The 22,633-nt window shown below is 39.2% G+C and overlaps 1 protein-coding gene across 1 annotated transcript; it reads left to right on the top strand.

Annotated features, from left to right (window-relative positions):
- Positions 1–4,815: 4,815 nt before the first annotated feature.
- Positions 4,816–8,906, top strand: LOC140888575 (peroxidase 43-like). Its single transcript, XM_073296265.1, has 4 exons — positions 4,816–5,013; positions 5,122–5,307; positions 5,534–5,696; positions 8,402–8,906. The coding sequence occupies exons 1-4, from the start codon at positions 4,816–4,818 to the stop codon at positions 8,818–8,820; spliced, it is 966 nt and encodes a 321-aa protein (XP_073152366.1). The 3' UTR covers positions 8,821–8,906.
- Positions 8,907–22,633: the final 13,727 nt, after the last annotated feature.

Genomic DNA, 22,633 nt, shown 5'->3' on the forward strand with positions numbered 1-22,633 from the left:
CCTCAAGCATAAAGCAAGAATCTCCATCCTATCCTCAGCCGTGCAACGGAACTCCTGGAAGCACTGCTCCATCCTCTCAAGCCAATCCTCCGCCTCTTCAGCTGTCTCACCTCCAGTCAAAGGCTTCGGGCTAACCTCCTTGAATCTGCGCATACTCACTCGCTTGCGCTCCTCTGGCTGACCACGACGACGTCTACGATCATCTGGATCGCCCCAATGACCGCCGCCTCCGCTATCGTGGCTCTCATCGTAATCTGCCACCTGTTGCATAAGAACAGATAATTACTTAATCCGCTTTACGATATTCCCAGTGCAATGTGTGCTCTGATACCAAAAATGTAGTGACCCAACCCGGATCCACTACCTAATCAGAGTTACAGTAAAAACGCACGCAATAAAAGCTTAAAGCGTAAAGTGCGGATAATTAAAATACAACAAATCCAATCGTCAGAATACAACCGACGATATCACAAGTGTATAAGTACTGTTATACAACCAAATCGAAGGTTAAGGGTAAATAAATCCCTACCCTCTACAACCTCACACCCTCCCAAGCTCAATCCTGCTGAGAGCCGCCTGGACCGTCCAGCCTCAAACCTGCCTCGCCACAAGGTACACAACGAATACCCAAACACAGGGGCGTGAGCTAGAACGCTCAATACGAAGCAATGATATAAATACAAATATGTGCACACAGATGATTTAAAACTCAAGTGAAAACACTTGCTCATGGCGCCGAGAATATACAGTACTGGCTAGAGAGCGACTCCGCGGGGTACTCGTACACTCCATATCAGGGCTGAGCCAACCCCATCCTGACCCGAATCCAAAACAGGATACAAGCCCCATATGGAAACTGTCATACCTGACTCGAGTCCAAAATGAGATCATAGTTCCCTATGGAGACTGTCAATGACTCACATCTCTCCGGATGCAGTCATACGTAAAATCATGCATGTGCTAAGGCGATAAAACATGATAAAAATATAGCACATGCTCATGCAACATACATGCAAATATATCATGCCGGCTATCTCGGTCAGTACTTATGTACCTCTAACAGTGCTGGATAAACCTAGCTCCACTGGCCTATACTCCAAGCCTACTAGTCCAGTCTACTGCTACTACAATGCAAATATCCATGCATCAACAATAAAGCTCTAAAAGCCTTAACTAAGCTAAAGCGTACTCCTAAATATTTTTAGGATGCCAAAGCTATACCTGAGTCCGTCGTTAGCCCTTTGCTGTGGATAGCCTCAAAACTAGGTCATAGCTCCGCGACGACACCTAGATAACTAAGCCACTTCCGATTACCGTAGGACGCCTAGATCTTCCTAGATCTGAGTTAGAAGGCTTAGGAATCAGAGAGAAGAGAGGAATTGGTGCGAAGAAAAATGAATTTCGGATCCCCTATTTATAGACACAGTTCGGAGCCTCCGAACCCGGTTCGGACCCTCCGATCACGATCGAAACCTCCGAACCCCTCTTCGGAGCTTCCGATCGCCCGATATTAAGTCAGCCATGATGTCACCTTGCTGACGTAAGAGATGACGTGTACACTGAGTACGATCGGAGCTTTCGATCTCGCCGACGGAGCTTCCGATCTCGATCGGTGTAGTGACCCTGCATGGTATCACCTACTAACTGGAAACTAATAGCATGCATTAAACTTAATACAGCAAAATAACTTAACAGAGTAAAACGTGCGGAAACATAACCATAAATTACATATCAGCTTAGTATAAAAGTGTCAAGCTTATTCATCAGTAGTGATACAACCATATCGAAATACTTAAAAGTAAACATTATACAGTTATATCGAATCCTGCTGTATAATTAACTCCTCAAGGCCTGCTTCCTAATCCTGCCTTGAACCACCAGCTCCGTCCATCCTGCGACCTGCCCCATAGAATAGGGTGTCCAAGATAACAACTAGGACGTGAGCGCTAACGCCCAGTACATAAACATGAGTAAACATATGTATATAGTGCATGCAACATGATGACTGATAAAGGGTCATCTGAAAAAGTCATGCTCAGTACCGGCGCCACATGAGTGCTGCCACCGCACGGATAAACCTCTTGGCACCGGCAATCACTCCCTGCCTCTTCAGCCCCGGGCGTCACATGCCCACCAGCTTCCGCTTGGTTCGTCCCCGAACCATACCGTACTAAGAGAGGTCGGCTCTGATACCAAAAATGTAGTGACCCTGCATGGTATCACCTACTAATTGGAAACTAATAGCATGCATTAAACTTAATACAGCAAAATAACTTAACAGAGTAAAACGTGCGGAAACATAACCATAAATTACATATCAGCTTAGTATAAAAGTGTCAATCTTATTCATCAGTAGTGATACAACCATATCGAAATACTTAAAAGTAAACATTATACAGCTATATCGAATCCTGCTGTATAACTAACTCTTCAAGACCTGCTCCCTAATCCTGCCTTGAACCCCCAGCTCCGTCCATCCTGCGACCTGCCCCATGGAATAGGGTGTCCAAGATAACAACTAGGACGTTGAGCGCTAACGCTCAGTACATAAACATGAGTACACGTATAAATATGATGCATGCAACATGATGACTGGTAAAGGGTCATCTGAAAAGTCATGCTCAGTACAGGCGCCACATGAGTGCTGCCACCGCACGGATCAACCTCTGGGTGCAACCACACTCGTCAAGTACACCAGAGTAGTCAGACATAAATGTCCCCGCCGTCGCGGTACTCTCAGTGACAGACTATTGAGTATAGAGCTGAGCGGCTCTATAATCAGGTATAGGCTCAACGTGTATATGCACATGACATATGAATATAGAAAGCGGTAAATCATATATCATGCCATATAATAATGCCAAATAAATGCAACATATAAACATGTATACTCGCTGGCAATCTCAGTCAATGTGTACGTACCTCTAGGCTAGTTCAAGTATAGTAGGATCCTAGGTTCCAAGCCTATATTCAAAAGTTCACCGTATCACTACATAAATTCTATAAGCCTTAACTAAGCTAATAAGTACTCCCAAAACTTAAATAGATTCCCGGATCATACCTTCGTCAGTAGTAAGCCCTTTGATATTGCTGACTCTGGATGACTATAACAACTTCTTTGTTATTCTAGAATCTCACTATTACCGATAGGGCCCTCTGTATAACGCTTAATATAAACTGAACACTCGGAATACTTGATTTATATCTAATTTCTTGTCTGAATGGCCCTATTTATAGGCAAAATCTGTCGGAGTTCGGAGCCTCCGAACTGGGGTTCGGGCCCTCCGAACCTGCATGCCCGACATTGTCAAAAATCGCGGATTAGTCTTCTAGCATTGCTGTCTGGGGGAGTTCGGAGCCTCCGAACTGGCTGAGTTCGGAGCCTCCTAAGTGCTGGGTTCGGATCCTCCGAACTTGGTCTTTGAGTTCGGATGATCCGAACTCATTTCGGTGCGTCCGAACTGTCCGAGAACCCCGGGACCCTTCCTACCATTTTCGGACGTTCCGGAGATGATTTTCCACTTAGTTTCATCTTTGTTTCAAAACTTAAGAAGGAAATTGAATGGGTAGAGACTAAAGATCTTGGGCGATCGATCTCCATATACGTACGTACCACCCGGTCGGGTGCTTGAATTTCTACTACCTTAGTTTGAGAAAATATGTCCTCAAGTCCATTTACTGACTTCAAATTGTTTCATTCTAGCCCTTTTCATTGTGTCTTTTGAGCAAGTATAATAATAATGGCCAGCCTTTTAAATCAGTAGCATATGATTTTCAACGAATCGATTATACTTTTAACCAAGTTTTTTTAAAAAAATAAAAAATTTGTGATTTTATTGCATCAAATTTATTCAAATCTTGAACTTGAAGCAATCTCTTCGGAACGAACTTCCTAATCTTAAGCAACCCTTGGAAGCAATTTCTGATACAAAAATTTATTAATTAAATTTTATTTTATAATCCAATAAATGATATGAAACAATTTCTTGATCATGGTCCAAATGATGTCCAAGTTCCAGTCAATTCAGTTCGACAACGAATAGGCCCCAACACTTAAACTAGTAAGTCCACCCAATGCCAATTATCATTGATATTGGGCATGTTATTTAATCCCATAAAGTCGTCCCACGAATATACATATACTTGTAACAAACCAAGAAGTTTTTAAAATTCCAAAACCATTTTTAGAAATATTTAGATAGAAACAAATTTCAAATTTTCTCAATTGTGAGACGTATCTTCTATATATTTGATTCAACTCTTGCAATTTTTTTAACGTAAAAAAACATTATTTTTCATTGTAAATATATGTCAGGTCTACTTGTCTAATATAAATAGATATGCGAGACCGTCACAGTGAAAACCTACTTGGATTTTTAAAAAAACGAGTTTTGATTTTTTTCTTAAACCCAGATTAATATTAGCTTCTTGTTTGTGATTTTAATTATCAAAAAAAACAATTGTAGCAAAAAAAAAATGAATAATACGAAAATTCTTTATTTATCGAACACTACTCTTCTAATTTTCAAAGATGACCGACAACTTCTAACTTTATTCCATTTCTTCGTGATCCATAAATTTAATATATCACTTCTATAAAAACATATTTTTTTTTTTTGCAAACACACTTTGAAAAGTTTCGATAATAGTTTTTGAGCTCAATTTATATTTTGAAGGGAACCATTATCATATAGTCTACATGATTTACACGCAAAAGAGTAAACTATACCTTCCAAATTAAAGGTTATTATTCCTTAATTTTATTTATATATATATATATAATACATGATCCACAAAGGCACACTAGTTCAAATAATGGCACATGGTTGTGTATTAATTGTAATTCTCACTTTAGTGCGGATTTCGCAAGGTCAGCTCCAAGTAGGCTTTTATGCCAACACATGCCCCGACGTCGAGGCTATAGTCACCGGCGTTGTGCGCGAAGCCGTCGCCTCCGACCAAACCGCCGCCCCTGCCTTGCTCAGGCTTCATTTCCACGACTGCTTTGTTCAGGTCAGGTCGATCTCTCTCACATATATGGCCACGTGCAGTCTCTTTAATTAAGTACTGATATATCACTAGTACTGTGCATTGATTATATATGTATATATATATATTCAGGGATGCGAAGGGTCGATTCTGATAGATAATGGAAGCCCAGCAGATGAAAAGAATGCATTCGAGCATCAAGGTGTTAGAGGGTTTGATGTCATCGAGAAGGCGAAATCCCAGCTGGAATCGGCCTGCCCCGGAGTCGTTTCTTGTGCAGATATCGTTGCTTTGGCCGCCAGAGATGCTATAGTATTGGTATATATATATATATATATAATTCTCACATAGAACACATACAAGGAAGTGTTTGGAAGATCTTTTAAGAAGTATCTCTCAACTTTTCGTTAACAAAATTTCGCAAAATTTAAAATTTTTGTAAACGGAAAAGCTGGCAAACACTACCATAATGGCAGATTTCTTGATTAATCAGATTGCTGATATATATTTTCTGGGATATGATTTTGTTAATGATGATTTGTAGGCGAAGGGGCCATCGTACGAGGTGGAAACAGGGAGAAGGGATGGTATGGTTTCTGATACAAAAATGGCGGACAATATGCCGGATGTCAGTGATTCCATTCAGAAGCTTAAACACAAGTTCTTGGAGAAGGGATTGACGGAGAAGGATCTTGTTATTCTCAGTGGTAATTATATTAAACACTCCCCCTTTTTTTTTTTTTTTACGCTTACATTAATTGTCTTATACTGAATTCAGCTGGTACTTGGAAATTAAACTGTTCCAACGACATTTTAAAATACTAAATTTATATATGTGTGTGTGTGTGTTCACATTCTGTCCATGGTGAAACGGTTTTCGTATATTTTGGCCTGTGAAATTAAATTATTACAAACTAATGCTCCGATTTCCTCTTACGAGAGCGTGGAACATTTGTTCTTAAAATGAAACTTTAATTTATGGGACTAAAGTATATATATATCCCGACTATAAGTTCTCAAACATACCGTCGTCCATCGACTTATATCCACTGATTATATGGCCGGTTCTAGATCCAATGTAAGTTATAAAAATAATGTGTTATGGCATCTTACTATGTAAATTAAATATCGCGTTTTTATGACATGAGATTCGGCGCAGCCGCCACTTTCGGTGTGAACATGGTAGATTTTTGGATTAATTAACACAATAATCTATAAATCACGCTAGTAAAATAAACCGCATTAGATCATAAATGTTGTTCCACGTCCATGTTAATAGGGAGAGTCAATTCTTGACACTGGTGTGCTCACCTTACTTCACCAACTCGATCCGCATATCTTAAGTGGTACATGGTATATGTTTTATATGTATATGGTGTAGCATGACAATAAATAAATAAATAAATATATATATATATATATATATATATATATTCCTTTGTTTGATACTTTACGAGCACCATGAGGGGTGGTTCGAAGCTGCAGAGGGGGTATTTTGATACTTTACGAGCACCATGAGGGGTGGTTCGAAGCTGCAGAGGGGGTATTACCCCCTCTGCAGCTTCGAAACACCCCTCATGGTGCTCGTAAAGTATCAAACAAAGGAATACTTTACGAGCACCATGAGGGGTGGTTCGAAGCTACATAGGGGTATTACCCCCTCTGCAGCTGGTGACCTTTCATTGGCCAAAAATCCTGTGGGTCTCACATGATTGATATGGGACCCACATGATTTTTGATGTGTGACCAATTATTGGTCATACACCTACAGTACGGGGTAATACCTCGACTGTAGGATCGAACTACCCCACCATGAGATATTCACATGAATATATGGTTCTCACCACATACGCCAAGAATATCAAAATCATACACGTACACACGTGTGTGTATCCTCTCCTTGACGAAATTAATCTCATTCGACTTAAACCATTCAATGTTTCTTGTGGGAAATGGTGGGGAAATTTGAGAAATTGTGGAAGATAATTAGACTTTGCATGTGATCATTAAATAGGACACCTAAAAAGTATAGTTTTTGAAATAGATTGAAAATGCATTATGCATGTGAATGGATGCAACTAGTTATTAAATGAGCGTCAATTATTTAGTTTATATTTGTGGTATTCTCAATTATTCAGTTAACTCTCGTCCACCTTTTATATTAATTTATGTTATTATATGTTTTAGTGGCTTTAAATACGCAGACCAAAATAATAAAAAGAGACCACATTTACATAATAAATTGATGTTTGCTGTGTCTAGATGTGATGTATTATAGTTGGGTCTTTTCGATACAGCTAATATCAATAGAAATATACATGATGCAGTTAATTAATACTTATCATCTGAAATTTTCCAATTCATTAATTTTACATTTGAAGTATATATGAAAAGAAATGTTAATGTCATGGACTCGAATATATATATATGTATATATATATGTATGTATTTGTATGTATGTATGTACATGCATGCATGCGTATATAGCTATTGTTAAAATTTAAAGAAAATTTTAGCTATACTAATAATCTGGCCGATGCACATGGTTTAATTGTGCGTATGAATTATTATTTTTTATGTATACGTGTGTTCGTAATTTATTATGTAGTTTTCTTCTTTAAAAATTATATGTATATATATATATATATATATTATATGTTTTTTAATAAGATTTTTTTATGACGTGGGAACCTACTATTTTTTTGTGTGCACTGAGTAAACTCCTGAACTAATTAACACAATATTCTGCAAACTACGTACGCTAGTCAGATAAATCGCACTAGACAAACCCTATGCGACACGTTAGTTCAAGAAAGTGTTGATACAAAAATCGAATTCCTGACCTCTAGTTAGTGCTCATCTTCCACCCATTAGGGCGCCCTTGGGGTTTTTTTATAAATAATATTGTTTGATAATTAGCTGGAATGATCATTATGGTAAGATAACTTTTTTCTTATGCTTAAATTTTGTGATTTTTTTGTTGTAATAGTATGGGAATTTTAAATTTTGGTGATGTGATCATACGATTAATTCAATATGGATGGAAACAAGTGTGTTTTGCATGCGATGTACGTATATAATATTTTTTTTAACTCTAAAAATAAATTTGGGAAAATTGTTTTTTTGTCTTGTAAATTTGTCATTTTACAATCCTCTATATTTTTATATTTCAGTTTTAATCAGCTATGTTTCTTTCTTTTTTTATCTAATTTTATTCTTTTTTTCGATGTGACGCTGATGTGACACCAATGCAGCGCTGATGTGAAGCTGGCGTATATAGTGTCATGTAAACATTTTCGAAAAAAATGTCTGAAATTGTAAAGTGATAAACATATCTGACCAAAATTATATTGTAGTTTTACCCATAAATTTAGTTGAATTCCAACTTCAATGTTTTTTTTCCTGCATTTAGCTGCACATACAATTGGTACCACAGCATGCTTCTTCATGACCTCAAGGCTCTACACGTTCTCCGGCAGTGCCGGATCCGACCCATCTATTATTCCGGAGTTCTTACCGGAGTTGAAATCTAAGTGCCCGCAAAACGGAGACGTTAATGTTCGGTTGCCGATGGACCGGGGCAGCGGCGATACATTCGACAACCAAATATTGCAGAACATCAGAGGTGGCTTCGCTGTGTTGCAATCTGATGCTAGCCTCTACCAAGATGAGGCCACGCAGAGTGTTGTGGACTCATATTTTGAGTCGTCTAGCGCAACGTCGGCGCCGTCGTTCGAGGCAGATTTTGCCGATTCCATCGTGAAATTGGGTAGAATTGGTGTGTTGACGGGATCCGAAGGAAAAATTAGAGCTGTTTGCAAATCTTTTTAGTATACACACACTCGCACACATTATATAATGATATTAGTCATTGGGTCACATATATATGACACGTCCATAAAATCATGATATTTTTGTTTTCTTTCACAGAGGGTGACATGATATACACATTTATTTAATCAAATAAAATAAATCTATTTAGTATATGCCTTCTTTTCCACAAATATTGAATTATTGAAGGATTCTTCGCATATATACTTTTAGTAATGAATTTTTGCCAATTTATAAATTGGTTTGATAAAATGTAAATAAAGAGTAGCAGATCTCTTATGACTTGTTAGACGATTTCGCGAATCTATATTTTTTACATAATGACATAGTCGATATTTATATTGAAAATTAAATTTTTTTTTTTTATAGTTTGACCCAAATTAATAAAGATCTGTGTGACAAATTTAATTTGATCGTTTGATCAACTAGGAGTTTTGTGATTGAAATATATAGAATGATATTCTATATTATCCATTATTTTTTATACATTCAACGTGTCTAGAAAAATAGTAGTATTCAATTAGACAAAGCCTCATCGGCAATTCATAAAATTCCAACTCCATCCCAACTATAGGTGCGGTCACAAAATGACAATATCGATCTTTTTGTTCTAAAATATCAAAAAAAAAAAATTACTGAAAAATACTACACATTTTAAAAGAAAAAATGTTATGTTTTTTTTATAGTTATTCTAATTATTTGCCAATGTTGTGAAAAAATAAAAATTTACGGTAAAAAATAAATACTCCAAAACTCAAAATATATCAAACTCTACACTTTATAATATTTTTCTCTCAACTCATTTGTGTTTTTCATCACAAATGAAGACCTATTTATATATCCACATTTGAGATTAGTCCAAAAATTAATACATCATCATCACACACTAATTTTTCACATTTTACAACTCAATATTCAACATTCAATATTCAATATTCAATATTCAACATAATAATAATAATATATTTTTCAACACTCCCCTTTGTGATGATGATCGTGATATGATGACTGTCTTCATTACGTGTTTTATACTGCCTCGTTAAAAACCTTACTAGAAAAAATTCAGTGGGATAAAAACTATAGTAAGGAAAAAAGAGTGCAGCCACGTAAACTCCCCCTCATGTTAACATGAGTGATTCTTCACATATTCCGTAGATTGCGCATCCCAATATTATATATATGCTTTCTGAATATTGACGTAGGAAGTGCCTTTGTGAAGAGATCTGATGAGTTCTCACTTGATTGAATGTAACAGATATCAATATCTTTATTCTTCTCAAGCTTTGAGTGTAGGCAAAGAATTTTGGGGGAATATGTTTGGTTCTGTCACTTTTGATGTATCCTTCTTTCATTTGAGCAATACCTGCAGCATTATCTTCATACAGCGTCACAGGCTTCTTGTCTACTGATAATCCACAAGAGATTTGGATATGTTGTGTCATTGATTTTAGCCAAACACATTCACGGCTTGCTTCATATAGCGCAATAATCTCAGCGTGATTTGATAAAGTTGTTACGAGTGTTTGTTTCTGTGAACGCCAAGAAATTGCTGTAACACCCGGTATTTTTAATTACGTAAATCCGCATGCATAATTAGGATATTTAAGTATTTAAATTTATGATTTATGGGTTAAATAATTATTTGAACTATTTGTGCATGATTTAATTAATTTTTTAAGCATTTAACCCATAATTAGTGATTTTTTTTATGATTTTTAGTATTTTAATTATTTGATCGCGTAGACGGGACCGTGGACGGACGAGATGACAACTTTCCACCCAAATTATTTTATGAGCCTTTTTTAGAGTCCTAAAATATTATTTTGAGTTTTATTATCTCAAAATTTTTAGTAGTTAATTTTATTTAATTTTAGGAGTCCAATTTTATCCAAAATTAGCCAAAATATTGACTTTTTAGTATTTTTAAAATTCCTTTAATTTAATATTTCGGGAATTTCAATTATTTATCAGATTCTTTTTTTTTATTAGAGTTCTAAGCAATATATATTATATATTAAAATCCTTATTAATAATTTTTAATTTACCTAAAACCTATCTTATTAATTAAAACCTAAACCTAAGCTACCCAACCCCACGTTTTCCCTAAGCTCAGCCGACACCCACTATTCATCATCCTCTCCATCGGCCGAGGCAATCTCAAGGACTCCATAGCCGATCCCCTCAAGTTTTTGGGTTGGTTTTTCGTCGCCCCGTCGTCCCGGAATCGTCATCTACGCCTTCGTCTTTCCATTCTACGGTGCAAGGCATGTTCCTTTCCATTTTAATGTGCCATATTAGTGATTATATGTGTGTGTGCGTGAGCAGTAGCTTTTCTCAGATTTTTCAAAAAAAAAACAACTCGATGGGTTTTGTTGGATTGAAGCAGGTGGTTTTGTGTTCGTTCATCTCACGTTTTTCCTTGCATGGACGGTCCTAGGCTGCTGGCTCGTGTTCAGTAGGTGCGATAGAGTTCGTAGGGTCAATCCAAGGCCGGTCTAAGTCGTAGTCGAGAGCCGGCCGATCGGGAGAAACCATGGTTGCACAGTAGGTTGGAAGTTTACGGGATTTCCGAAGCGTCGCTTGCTAGGACTGTGTAGGGATCGAGATGGGTCAAGGTATGGCTCGTTGGAACCGTCCGGGCGTGGGTCACGTCGGGGTGGCGGAGCTCCGGCCGGTGGGTGGCCGGAGCTGGCCGGCAGCAGGCCGCAAAGCCTGCTGCTCACGGCCGAGGAAGAGCTGGGTAGAATATGGGGGTGTCGGGTTGGGTGGTCTGGGTGGGTTTGGATCGGGTAGTGGTCTTGGGTCCGGGTCGGGTCAGTAGGTTAGTGGGTCGGGTTAAGTTAGTCCGGGTCTGGGATTGGTGGGCCGGGCTCGAGTCTTTTTATTTTTAAAATATGTTATGAATTAATGGGTTTTTGAGTCAATTAAATTGAAATAAAATTATTTGGACTCCCAAATAATTTTATTTGAACTTTTAAAATTTTAATTAAGTTAGTCCACTAATTTTATGGGCTTTTGAGCCCATAAAAGTTATTGGGCCAGTCTTTGGGTTTTTGGGCCCATTGGGCCAGATTAAGTTATTTTGGGCCTATGATGTTTAATGGGCTTTAAATTATTTTATTGGGCTTAGAATAATCTTATTGGGCTTAAGTATGTTAATGGGCCAGTCTCAGTGTTAATGGGCCAGATTTAAGTAATTGGGCTTGAGTGTTAGGGCCAGCAGTCCAGTACCATCCATGAGAAAATTTGCATGTGTCCTGAATATATATTTAATTATTTTTATGCATTTAAGTTATTTTAATATTTATATGTTAGTAAGAAAATTAAATTAAATATATATGAAGGACACACATTTTATTCAAGTACATGCATTCATGAAATAATATTTTATGCATGATTTAATGTTTAAGTTGAGCAATAAAAATATTTTATGTTGGAAGTTGAAGTAGTGTGACAATTTAAGGGGGACTTGTCCCCATATGATTGAAGGGCAGTTTACTGCCAATTTAAGAGGTGATTCGTCACCGGCCACGTACGTAGGTTTCCACGCTGATCAGTATTTAATGTATGATTTAAGGTTACACTACGGATACAACCATGCTATGTTAGAAAATGAATTGCTCAATAATGTTATGTATTATGTTATTTATGTTTATTTAAGTAAGTTATGTTATGAAATTTTTAAGCATGCTCATTCATGTATATGTATGTATTAGTATTAAATTGATTTAAATTATTTTAAACCCTTGCTATGTTAGCATGTTGGGCCTCTAGGCTCACTACACTGGTATGGTGCAGGTGAGTACGTTGGGAATGACATTGTACCCACCGGAGGCGAGGACGTATGAGCAGACATGTAGCAGTGGCCCCGTGACCGTGACAGCTTCTGAGTCACCATACATGTTGTTTTATGATACATTTTAAATATTTTCGAGGGTTGAGGTTTTTGAATATTTTATTAAATATTTTTAGTACATGCACACTTTTTATTCATTTTATTTATGCAGTATATTTTTAATTATAGGGTTGACTCTGATATTTATTTTAAAGAATGCATTTTACTTAAGTATTTAATTGTTTATTTATTTAGTCATGTATTTATTTTAAATATTTTATTCTGTGCATATATGTATGGGCATATATGTACATATTTTATTTAGTAGTATAAAAAAAAAAAAATTTCCGCATATTTATTTATTATAGAGTTAGGGTCGTTTCAGTTGGTATCAGAGCACGGTCCTCTGAGGGGTCATTACTGCTATGCGAGCTCAGAAATCCACGCTACCGGTCTGTAAGTTTTAAATGTTTATAGCATGATTTAATTTCTAGAATTTAAGTTAGCATTAATTTTAAACACTTAGTTATGCATGGCGATTTACGTAAATAAATATGTGGTGGTGCAGAATGCCTCCCAGACCAGTGAATAGACGTGGGGGACCTCCACCTCCACCTCCACCGCCACCTCCGCAGAACCCTATGACAGCATTGGAGCAGGCCAGTGCTACGATGATGGCGGGGATTACTGCTCTGTTGAAGCAGCAGGCTGCACGTCCCAGACTATCCCATGAGGAGGACGTGGCTGAGAGGTTCCAGAAGAAGGGGCCTAAGGAGTTTATTGGGACCACCGATCCTTTGGTGGCTGAGGGATGGATTCGCTCTCTTGAGTCCATCTTTGATTACATGGGGATCACAGACACCGATAGGGTGAACTGTGCGACATACATGATGAGAGGGGATGCAGCCCTATGGTGGGAGGGTGCAGCTAGGGGAGTTCACTTGCCCACACTGACGTGGACGGAGTTTAGGCGTATCTTCTACGCCAAGTACTTTACTGAGGATGTGCGCAGCCGCATGATCCGTGAGTTCATGAGTCTCCGTCAGGGGGACAGGTCTGTTGTGGAGTATGTGAGCCAGTTTGAGAGGGGCTGTCACTTTGTGCCCATGATTGCGGACAGTCCGCAGGAGAAGATGCGACAGTTTGTGGAGGGCCTGAAGGCTGAGATCAGGCATGATGTGCGTATGGCAGATGTCCTTACATACGAGTCTGCAGTGAGTAGAGCCTTGCGTTCCGAAGAGGGTCGGAGAGAGATCCAGAGGGAGCAGCAGGGGAAGAGGCAGTTTCAGGCTGCATACCAGCGTCCATCTTCGCAGCCTCCTGCGAAGAAGCAGTATACAGGGCCGGCTAAGGGCCCGAATCAGCAGCAGAGGCCACAGCAGCAGAGGCCGCAGCAGCCGAGGGGCGGGGACCCTAATGCCACAGCTCATCCTACTTGCCCGAAGTGCCAGAAGATGCATTCGGGACCTTGCCTATTGGGAGCAGGAGTTTGCTTCCACTGTAGAGAGCCGGGGCATCAGATAGCTAACTGCCCCAGGAAGAAGAACACCGCTGGTAGGGTGTTCGTGATGCAAGCTGAGGAGGTAGATCCAGACACCTCCTTGATCACCGGTACATCCTATCCCTAGTGTTTTAATAATTTTTCCTTTGGTTGAAAATTTAGTCTTTAATTTGGAATTCTTGTTATTTGGGTTATTTAACTGCATGTTAGAATAGGAAGCATGTTTTACTTATGATTAGAGTTAGGAATTTGTAGTGACTCGTTGGGGAAGATTAAGTAGTGGTATGAAACTGTTGGGAATTTTCTGCGTGCAGGGAGAATTCTAGTTGGAGACAACTCCACGTTTGCGTTGCTAGATTCAGGGGCTACACATTCGTTTATCTCCCTGGAGTTTATCAGGCGGGTAGGCATCACACCTGAGAGTAGCGATAGTGGGTATGATGTTACTATGCCGTCAGGGCAGATTATTTCTACCTCGAAGGTTATTCGAGGACTGGAGTTAGAGCTGCAGGGACATTCCATTCGAGCAGATGTAGTAGTTTTGCCTTTGAGTGGTTTTGATCTCATTTTGGGTATGGACTGGTTGACAGTCAATGGAGCTTCGATTGATTTTCGTCGGAGATCAGTGTCAGTGAGACCTGCAGTAGGCGACCCGTTCACTTTTCATGCATCTCAGAGCAGTGATTTTCCTCAGGTGATATCTCTTATTCAGGCGAGGAAGTTGTTGAGACGGGGTTGCCAGGGGTTTCTAGCGAGTATTGTCACGACTACAGAGCCATCTAGCAGATCATTATCAGAGATAGAGGTGGTTCGTGACTTTCCGGATGTCTTTCCGGAGGATGTTGCTGGAATTCCACCAGTGAGAGAGGTGGAGTTCAGTATCGATTTAGTGCCAGACACCGTGCCTATCTCTAAGGCACCGTACAGGCTTGCTCCTACCGAGATGAAAGAGTTGAAGGAGCAGATTCAGGAGTTGTTAGAGAAAGGCTTTGTTCGACCTAGCTTTTCTCCTTGGGGAGCCCCGGTGTTGTTTGTGAAGAAGAAGGATGGCAGTATGAGACTGTGCATTGATTACCGAGAGCTTAACAGGGTCACAGTGAAGAACAAGTATCCATTGCCGAGGATAGAGGATTTGTTTGACCAGTTGCAGGGAGCATCAGTGTTCTCCAAGATCGATATGCGATCTGGTTATCATCAGTTGCGTGTTAGAGATGCAGATGTGTCCAAGACTGCTTTCAGGACACGATATGGGCATTACGAGTTCTTAGTGATGCCCTTTGGGATGACCAATGCTCCAGCGGTTTTCATGGATCTCATGAACCGAGTCTTTCAGCCGTATTTAGATCAGTTCATCATAGTCTTTATTGATGATATCTTGATCTATTCTAGGAGCATTGAGGAGCATAGACAGCAGCTTCAGACGGCCTTGCAGACCTTGAGGGAGCATCGTTTGTATGCCAAGTTCAGCAAGTGCGAGTTTTGGCTTGAGCAGGTGGCATTTCTTGGCCACATTATTTCGAGAGATGGGATTGCAGTTGATCAGTCTAAGGTTGAGGCAGTGCAGAATTGGGGTATTCCGAAGAATGCTTCAGAGATTCGCAGTTTCTTGGGTTTGGCAGGGTATTATAGGAAGTTCATCAAGGGTTTTTCCTCTATTGCAGTACCCTTGTCTTCCTTGACCAAGAAGAATGCGAAGTTTATCTGGAGTTCAGACTGTCAGAGGAGCTTCGATCAGTTGAAGGAAGCACTCACTACTGCACCAGTGTTAGCGATGACAGTACCACACGAGGAGTTAGTGGTGTACACCGACGCGTCTAAACTGGGTTTAGGCGCAGTGCTTATGCAGTGTGGTAAGGTTATTGCGTATGCGTCGAGGCAGCTAAAGATTCACGAGCAGAATTACCCGACGCATGACTTGGAGTTAGCAGCAGTGGTTTTCGCTTTGAAAATCTGGAGGCACTATCTGTATGGCGAGAAGTGCAAGATTTTCACAGACCACAAGAGTCTCAAGTACTTCTTCACACAGAAGGAGTTGAACATGAGACAGCGCAGATGGTTGGAATTGGTGAAGGACTATGATTGTGACATTAGCTACCATCCGGGTAAGGCTAATGTAGTGGCCGATGCTTTGAGTCGGAAGTCATCAGTGGTATCATGTTTGACTGTGCAGTTACCACTACAGACCGAGATTCAGAGATTTGGCTTGGAGTGTTATCCGAGTGGCCATGCATCGAGCTTGTCAGTGTTGACGGTGCAGCCAGTTCTGCGAGATCGGATTAGAGAGGGACAGTCCACTGATGAGGAGTTACAGCGATGGAGACAGAGAGATGAGGCTAGAGGTAATCTCTTGTATACAGTGGAGGATGGCATCGTTCAGTATCGTGGGAGGGTGTGGGTACCGAACGTCGATCAGCTGCGAGCTGAGATTTTGACAGAGGCTCACGCATCTCCGTACTCCATTCACCCCGGAAGTACGAAGATGTATAAAGATTTGCAGTTATTGTATTGGTGGCCCGGGATGAAGAGTGACATCGGGAGAGTGGTGTCAGAGTGCTTGACTTGTCAGCAAGTCAAAGCAGAGCATCAGCGTCCAGCGGGACTTCTTAGACCTCTCCCTATTCCGGAATGGAAGTGGGAGAATATTACGATGGACTTTGTGGTTGGCTTACCGAGGAGCACCAGAGGGTGTACAGCGATTTGGGTGATTGTGGATAGACTCACCAAGTCAGCTCATTTCTTGCCGGTAAGAACTACTTACACTTTGACACAGTATGCAGAGCTTTACGTCAGAGAGATTGTTAGACTGCATGGCATACCAGTGTCTATCGTGTCAGACAGGGATCCGAGGTTCACCTCAGCGTTTTGGAAGAGTCTGCACACAGCTTTGGGGACTAGACTTTTGTTCAGTACAGCATTTCATCCCCAGACAGATGGTCAGTCCGAGAGAGTGATCCAGGTTCTCGAGGATCTTTTGAGAGCTTGTGTCATCGATTTCGAGGATCTTGGGAGACTAGACTGCCATTAGTGGAGTTTACCTATAACAACAGCTTTCAGTCGTCTATAGGTATGGCTCCTTATGCAGCACTTTATGGAAGGAGATGCAGATCTCCTGTGCATTGGGATGAGGTTGGTGAGCGGATTTTGCTGGGTCCTGAGATTGTGCAGCAGACAGCTGACATTGTGACGCAGATTCGAGATAGGATGAGGACTGCGCAGAGTCGGCAGAAGAGTTATGCAGATGCCAGACGACGAGATTTGGAGTTCGCTGTAGGTGATCACGTATTCTTGAAGGTGTCACCTATGAAGGGAGTAGCGCGTTTTGGACGAAGAGGCAAGCTTAATCCGAGGTATATAGGGCCATTCGAGATCTTGGAGCGAGTTGGCACGTTGGCCTATCGTTTAGCTCTACCTCCAGGGCTAGCGGCAGTGCACAACGTTTTCCATGTATCCATGCTTCGAAGATATGTCTCCAACCCGTCGCATGTGTTGGATTTCGAGCCCTTACAGTTGCCACCAGATCTTGTGTACGAGGAGAGACCAGTGCGGATCTTGGCTAGGGAGGAGCGGAGGCTTAGGACGCGGGTCATACCGATGGTCAGAGTCCAGTGGCTGAATCACTCGGAGGAGGAAGCCACTTGGGAGACCGAGGAGGATATGAGGACTCGCTACCCGGAGTTGTTCGGGTAAGTACTTTAATTTCGAGGACGAAATTCAATTTAAGGGGGGGAGAATTGTAACACCCGGTATTTTTAATTACGTAAATCCGCATGCATAATTAGGATATTTAAGTATTTAAATTTATGATTTATGGGTTAAATAATTATTTGAACTATTTGTGCATGATTTAATTATTTTTAAGCATTTAACCCATAATTAGTGATTTTTTTATGATTTTTAGTATTTTAATTATTTGATCGCGTAGACGGGACCGTGGACGGACGAGATGACAACTTTCACCCAAATTATTTTATGAGCCTTTTTAGAGTCCTAAAATATTATTTTGAGTTTTATTATCTCAAAATTTTTAGTAGTTAATTTTATTTAATTTTAGGAGTCCAATTTTATCCAAAATTAGCCAAAATATTGACTTTTTAGTATTTTTAAAATTCCTTTAATTTAATATTTCGGGAATTTCAATTATTTATCAGATTCTTTTTTTTTATTAGAGTTCTAAGCAATATATATTATATATTAAAATCCTTATTAATAATTTTTAATTTACCTAAAACCTATCTTATTAATTAAAACCTAAACCTAAGCTACCCAACCCCACGTTTTCCCTAAGCTCAGCCGACCCACTATTCATCATCCTCTCCATCGGCCGAGGCAATCTCAAGGACTCCATAGCCGATCCCCTCAAGTTTTTGGGTTGGTTTTTCGTCGCCCCGTCGTCCCGGAATCGTCATCTACGCCTTCGTCTTTCCATTCTACGGTGCAAGGCATGTTCCTTTCCATTTTAATGTGCCATATTAGTGATTATATGTGTGTGTGCGTGAGCAGTAGCTTTTCTCAGATTTTTCAAAAAAAAAACAACTCGATGGGTTTTGTTGGATTGAAGCAGGTGGTTTTGTGTTCGTTCATCTCACGTTTTTCCTTGCATGGACGGTCCTAGGCTGCTGGCTCGTGTTCAGTAGGTGCGATAGAGTTCGTAGGGTCAATCCAAGGCCGGTCTAAGTCGTAGTCGAGAGCCGGCCGATCGGGAGAAACCATGGTTGCACAGTAGGTTGGAAGTTTACGGGATTTCCGAAGCGTCGCTCGCTAGGACTGTGTAGGGATCGAGATGGGTCAAGGTATGGCTCGTTGGAACCGTCCGGGCGTGGGTCACGTCGGGGTGGCGGAGCTCCGGCCGGTGGGTGGCCGGAGCTGGCCGGCAGCAGGCCGCAAAGCCTGCTGCTCACGGCCGAGGAAGAGCTGGGTAGAATATGGGGGTGTCGGGTTGGGTGGTCTGGGTGGGTTTGGATCGGGTAGTGGTCTTGGGTCCGGGTCGGGTCAGTAGGTTAGTGGGTCGGGTTAAGTTAGTCCGGGTCTGGGATTGGTGGGCCGGGCTCGAGTCTTTTTATTTTTAAAATATGTTATGAATTAATGGGTTTTTGAGTCAATTAAATTGAAATAAAATTATTTGGACTCCCAAATAATTTTATTTGAACTTTTAAAATTTAATTAAGTTAGTCCACTAATTTTATGGGCTTTTGAGCCCATAAAAGTTATTGGGCCAGTCTTTGGGTTTTTGGGCCCATTGGGCCAGATTAAGTTATTTTGGGCCTATGATGTTTTAATGGGCTTTAAATTATTTTATTGGGCTTAGAATAATCTTATTGGGCTTAAGTATGTTAATGGGCCAGTCTCAGTGTTAATGGGCCAGATTTAAGTAATTGGGCTTGAGTGTTAGGGCCAGCAGTCCAGTACCATCCATGAGAAAATTTGCATGTGTCCTGAATATATATTTAATTATTTTTATGCATTTAAGTTATTTTAATATTTATATGTTAGTAAGAAAATTAAATTAAATATATATGAAGGACACACATTTTATTCAAGTACATGCATTCATGAAATAATATTTTATGCATGATTTAATGTTTAAGTTGAGCAATAAAAATATTTTATGTTGGAAGTTGAAGTAGTGTGACAATTTAAGGGGGACTTGTCCCCATATGATTGAAGGGCAGTTTACTGCCAATTTAAGAGGTGATTCGTCACCGGCCACGTACGTAGGTTTCCACGCTGATCAGTATTTAATGTATGATTTAAGGTTACACTACGGATACAACCATGCTATGTTAGAAAATGAATTGCTCAATAATGTTATGTATTATGTTATTTATGTTTATTTAAGTAAGTTATGTTATGAAATTTTTAAGCATGCTCATTCATGTATATGTATGTATTAGTATTAAATTGATTTAAATTATTTTTAAACCCTTGCTATGTTAGCATGTTGGGCCTCTAGGCTCACTACACTGGTATGGTGCAGGTGAGTACGTTGGGAATGACATTGTACCCACCGGAGGCGAGGACGTATGAGCAGACATGTAGCAGTGGCCCCGTGACCGTGACAGCTTCTGAGTCACCATACATGTTGTTTTATGATACATTTTAAATATTTTCGAGGGTTGAGGTTTTTGAATATTTTATTAAATATTTTTAGTACATGCACACTTTTTATTCATTTTATTTATGCAGTATATTTTTAATTATAGGGTTGACTCTGATATTTATTTTAAAGAATGCATTTTACTTAAGTATTTAATTGTTTATTTATTTAGTCATGTATTTATTTTAAATATTTTATTCTGTGCATATATGTATGGGCATATATGTACATATTTTATTTAGTAGTATAAAAAAAAAAAATTTCCGCATATTTATTTATTATAGAGTTAGGGTCGTTTCAATTGCGGTGCCTCCACGAGTAAATACATATCCAGTTTGGGAACGTGCCTTATGTGGATCAGATAAATATCCAGCATCAGCATAACCAATGATACTTTGATTGGTGTCTTTTGAGTACAAAAGTCTCAAATCTGTCGTTTCTCGTAGATAACGAAATATATGTTTAATTCCATTCCAGTGCCTCTTTGTTGGATATGAACTAAATCTTGCCAATAAATTTACAGCAAAAGATATATCAGGTCTAGTGCAATTTGCAAGATACATAAGAGCACCAATGCCACTTAAATATGGTATTTCTGGACCAAGAATAACTTCATCATCTTCACATGGACGGAATGGATCTTTTTCTATGTTTAATGATCTTACAACCATTGGAGTACTTAATGGATTTGATTTATCCATATTAAAACGTTTAAGGATCTTTTCTGTATAATTGCCTCGTGAACAAAAATTTCACATTCTTTTTGTTCGATTTGCAAACCCAGACAGTACTTGGTTTTTCCAATATCCTTCATTTCGAATTCTTCCTTCAAGTACATCATAACTTCTTGAATTTCTTTATTCGTTCCAATGATATTTAAATCATCAACATATACAGCAATAATTACACATTCGGATGTTGTTTTCTCGATGAAAACACAAGGGTATATTGGATCATTTACATATCCCTTTTTCATCAAGTGCTCACTTAGCCAATTATACCACATTCGGTCGGATTGCTTTAACTCATATAATGATATCTGCAATTTTACAGAATAAAATTCTCTGGGTTTTAAACTTTGTGCTTCAGGCATCTTAAATCTTTCAGGGATTTTCATGTATATATCACTATCAAGTGATCCGTATAAGTAAGCTGTAACAACATCCATAAGACACATTTCCAAATTTTCAGACACTGCCAAACTAATCAAATATCGAAACGTAATTGCATTCATAACAGGAGAATACGTTTCTTCATAATCAATTCCAGGTCTTTGAGAAAAACTTGTGCAACAAGTCTAGCTTTATATCTGACTATTTTATTTTTCTCATTTCGCTTTCGAATAAAACCCATTTGTATCCAACAAGTTTTACACCTTCAGGTGTGAGGATTATAGGTCCAAAAATATTACGTTTATTCAGCGAATCCAATTCAACCTGGATGACATCTTTCCATTTGGCCCAATCATGATGAGTTTTGCATTCACCAAAAGATTTTGGTTCATGATCCTCATTTTCATTTATGATGTCACAAGCCACATTATAAGAAAATATCTCATCAATATCTTCTATGTCTTTTCGGTTCCATATTTTTTCAGTATTAATATAATTGATAGAGATTTCACGATTCTCGTCATTTTGTGGTTCTGAAAGAACATTTTCATCATCAGATGTTTCTTTTGGAACACCATTTTCTATTTTATGATCATTGTGCTTCTCTATGCCTTTTCTTTTCCGAGGATTTTTATCCTTGGAACCGACTGGTCTTCCACGCTTCAAGCGTTTTATGACATCATGAGTGTTTTCAATTTGTTTCTTTGGAATTTCAATTCGAACAGGGGCATTTACAGCATGTATATATGATTTTGTTATCCCTTTTGTGTCTGCAAATACAACTGGCATTTAATTTGCAATTCTTTGCAAGTGCACAATTTGTTGTACATCTTTCTCACATTGTTTGGTCCTTGGATCCAAATATAACAATGATGGTGCATATCATGTGTTTTCTTTTTCGATGTGTTTCTTTTCTTCCCTTAACATTGAGAAGATTTCTTCATTAAAATGACAATAAGCAAAGCGTGCTGTAAACACATCGCCTGTTTGAGGCTCAAGATATCGAATGATTGATGGACTATCATAACTGATATAAATACCGATTTTTCTTTGAGGACCCATTTTTGATCGTTGAGGTGGTGCAATAGGCACATACACCATACATCCAAAAATTCTCAGATGAGAAATATTTGGTTCTTTACCAAATGCAAGCTGCAATGGGGAGAATTTATGATATGCACTTGGTCTGATGCGAATTAATGCCGCAGCATGTAAAATTGCATGTTCCCATATAGAAATAGGGAGTTTTGTTCTCATAATCATTGGTCTAG

This window comes from Henckelia pumila, chromosome 3, assembly GCF_033568475.1.
Source record: "Henckelia pumila isolate YLH828 chromosome 3, ASM3356847v2, whole genome shotgun sequence".
NCBI lineage: Eukaryota > Viridiplantae > Streptophyta > Magnoliopsida > Lamiales > Gesneriaceae > Henckelia > Henckelia pumila.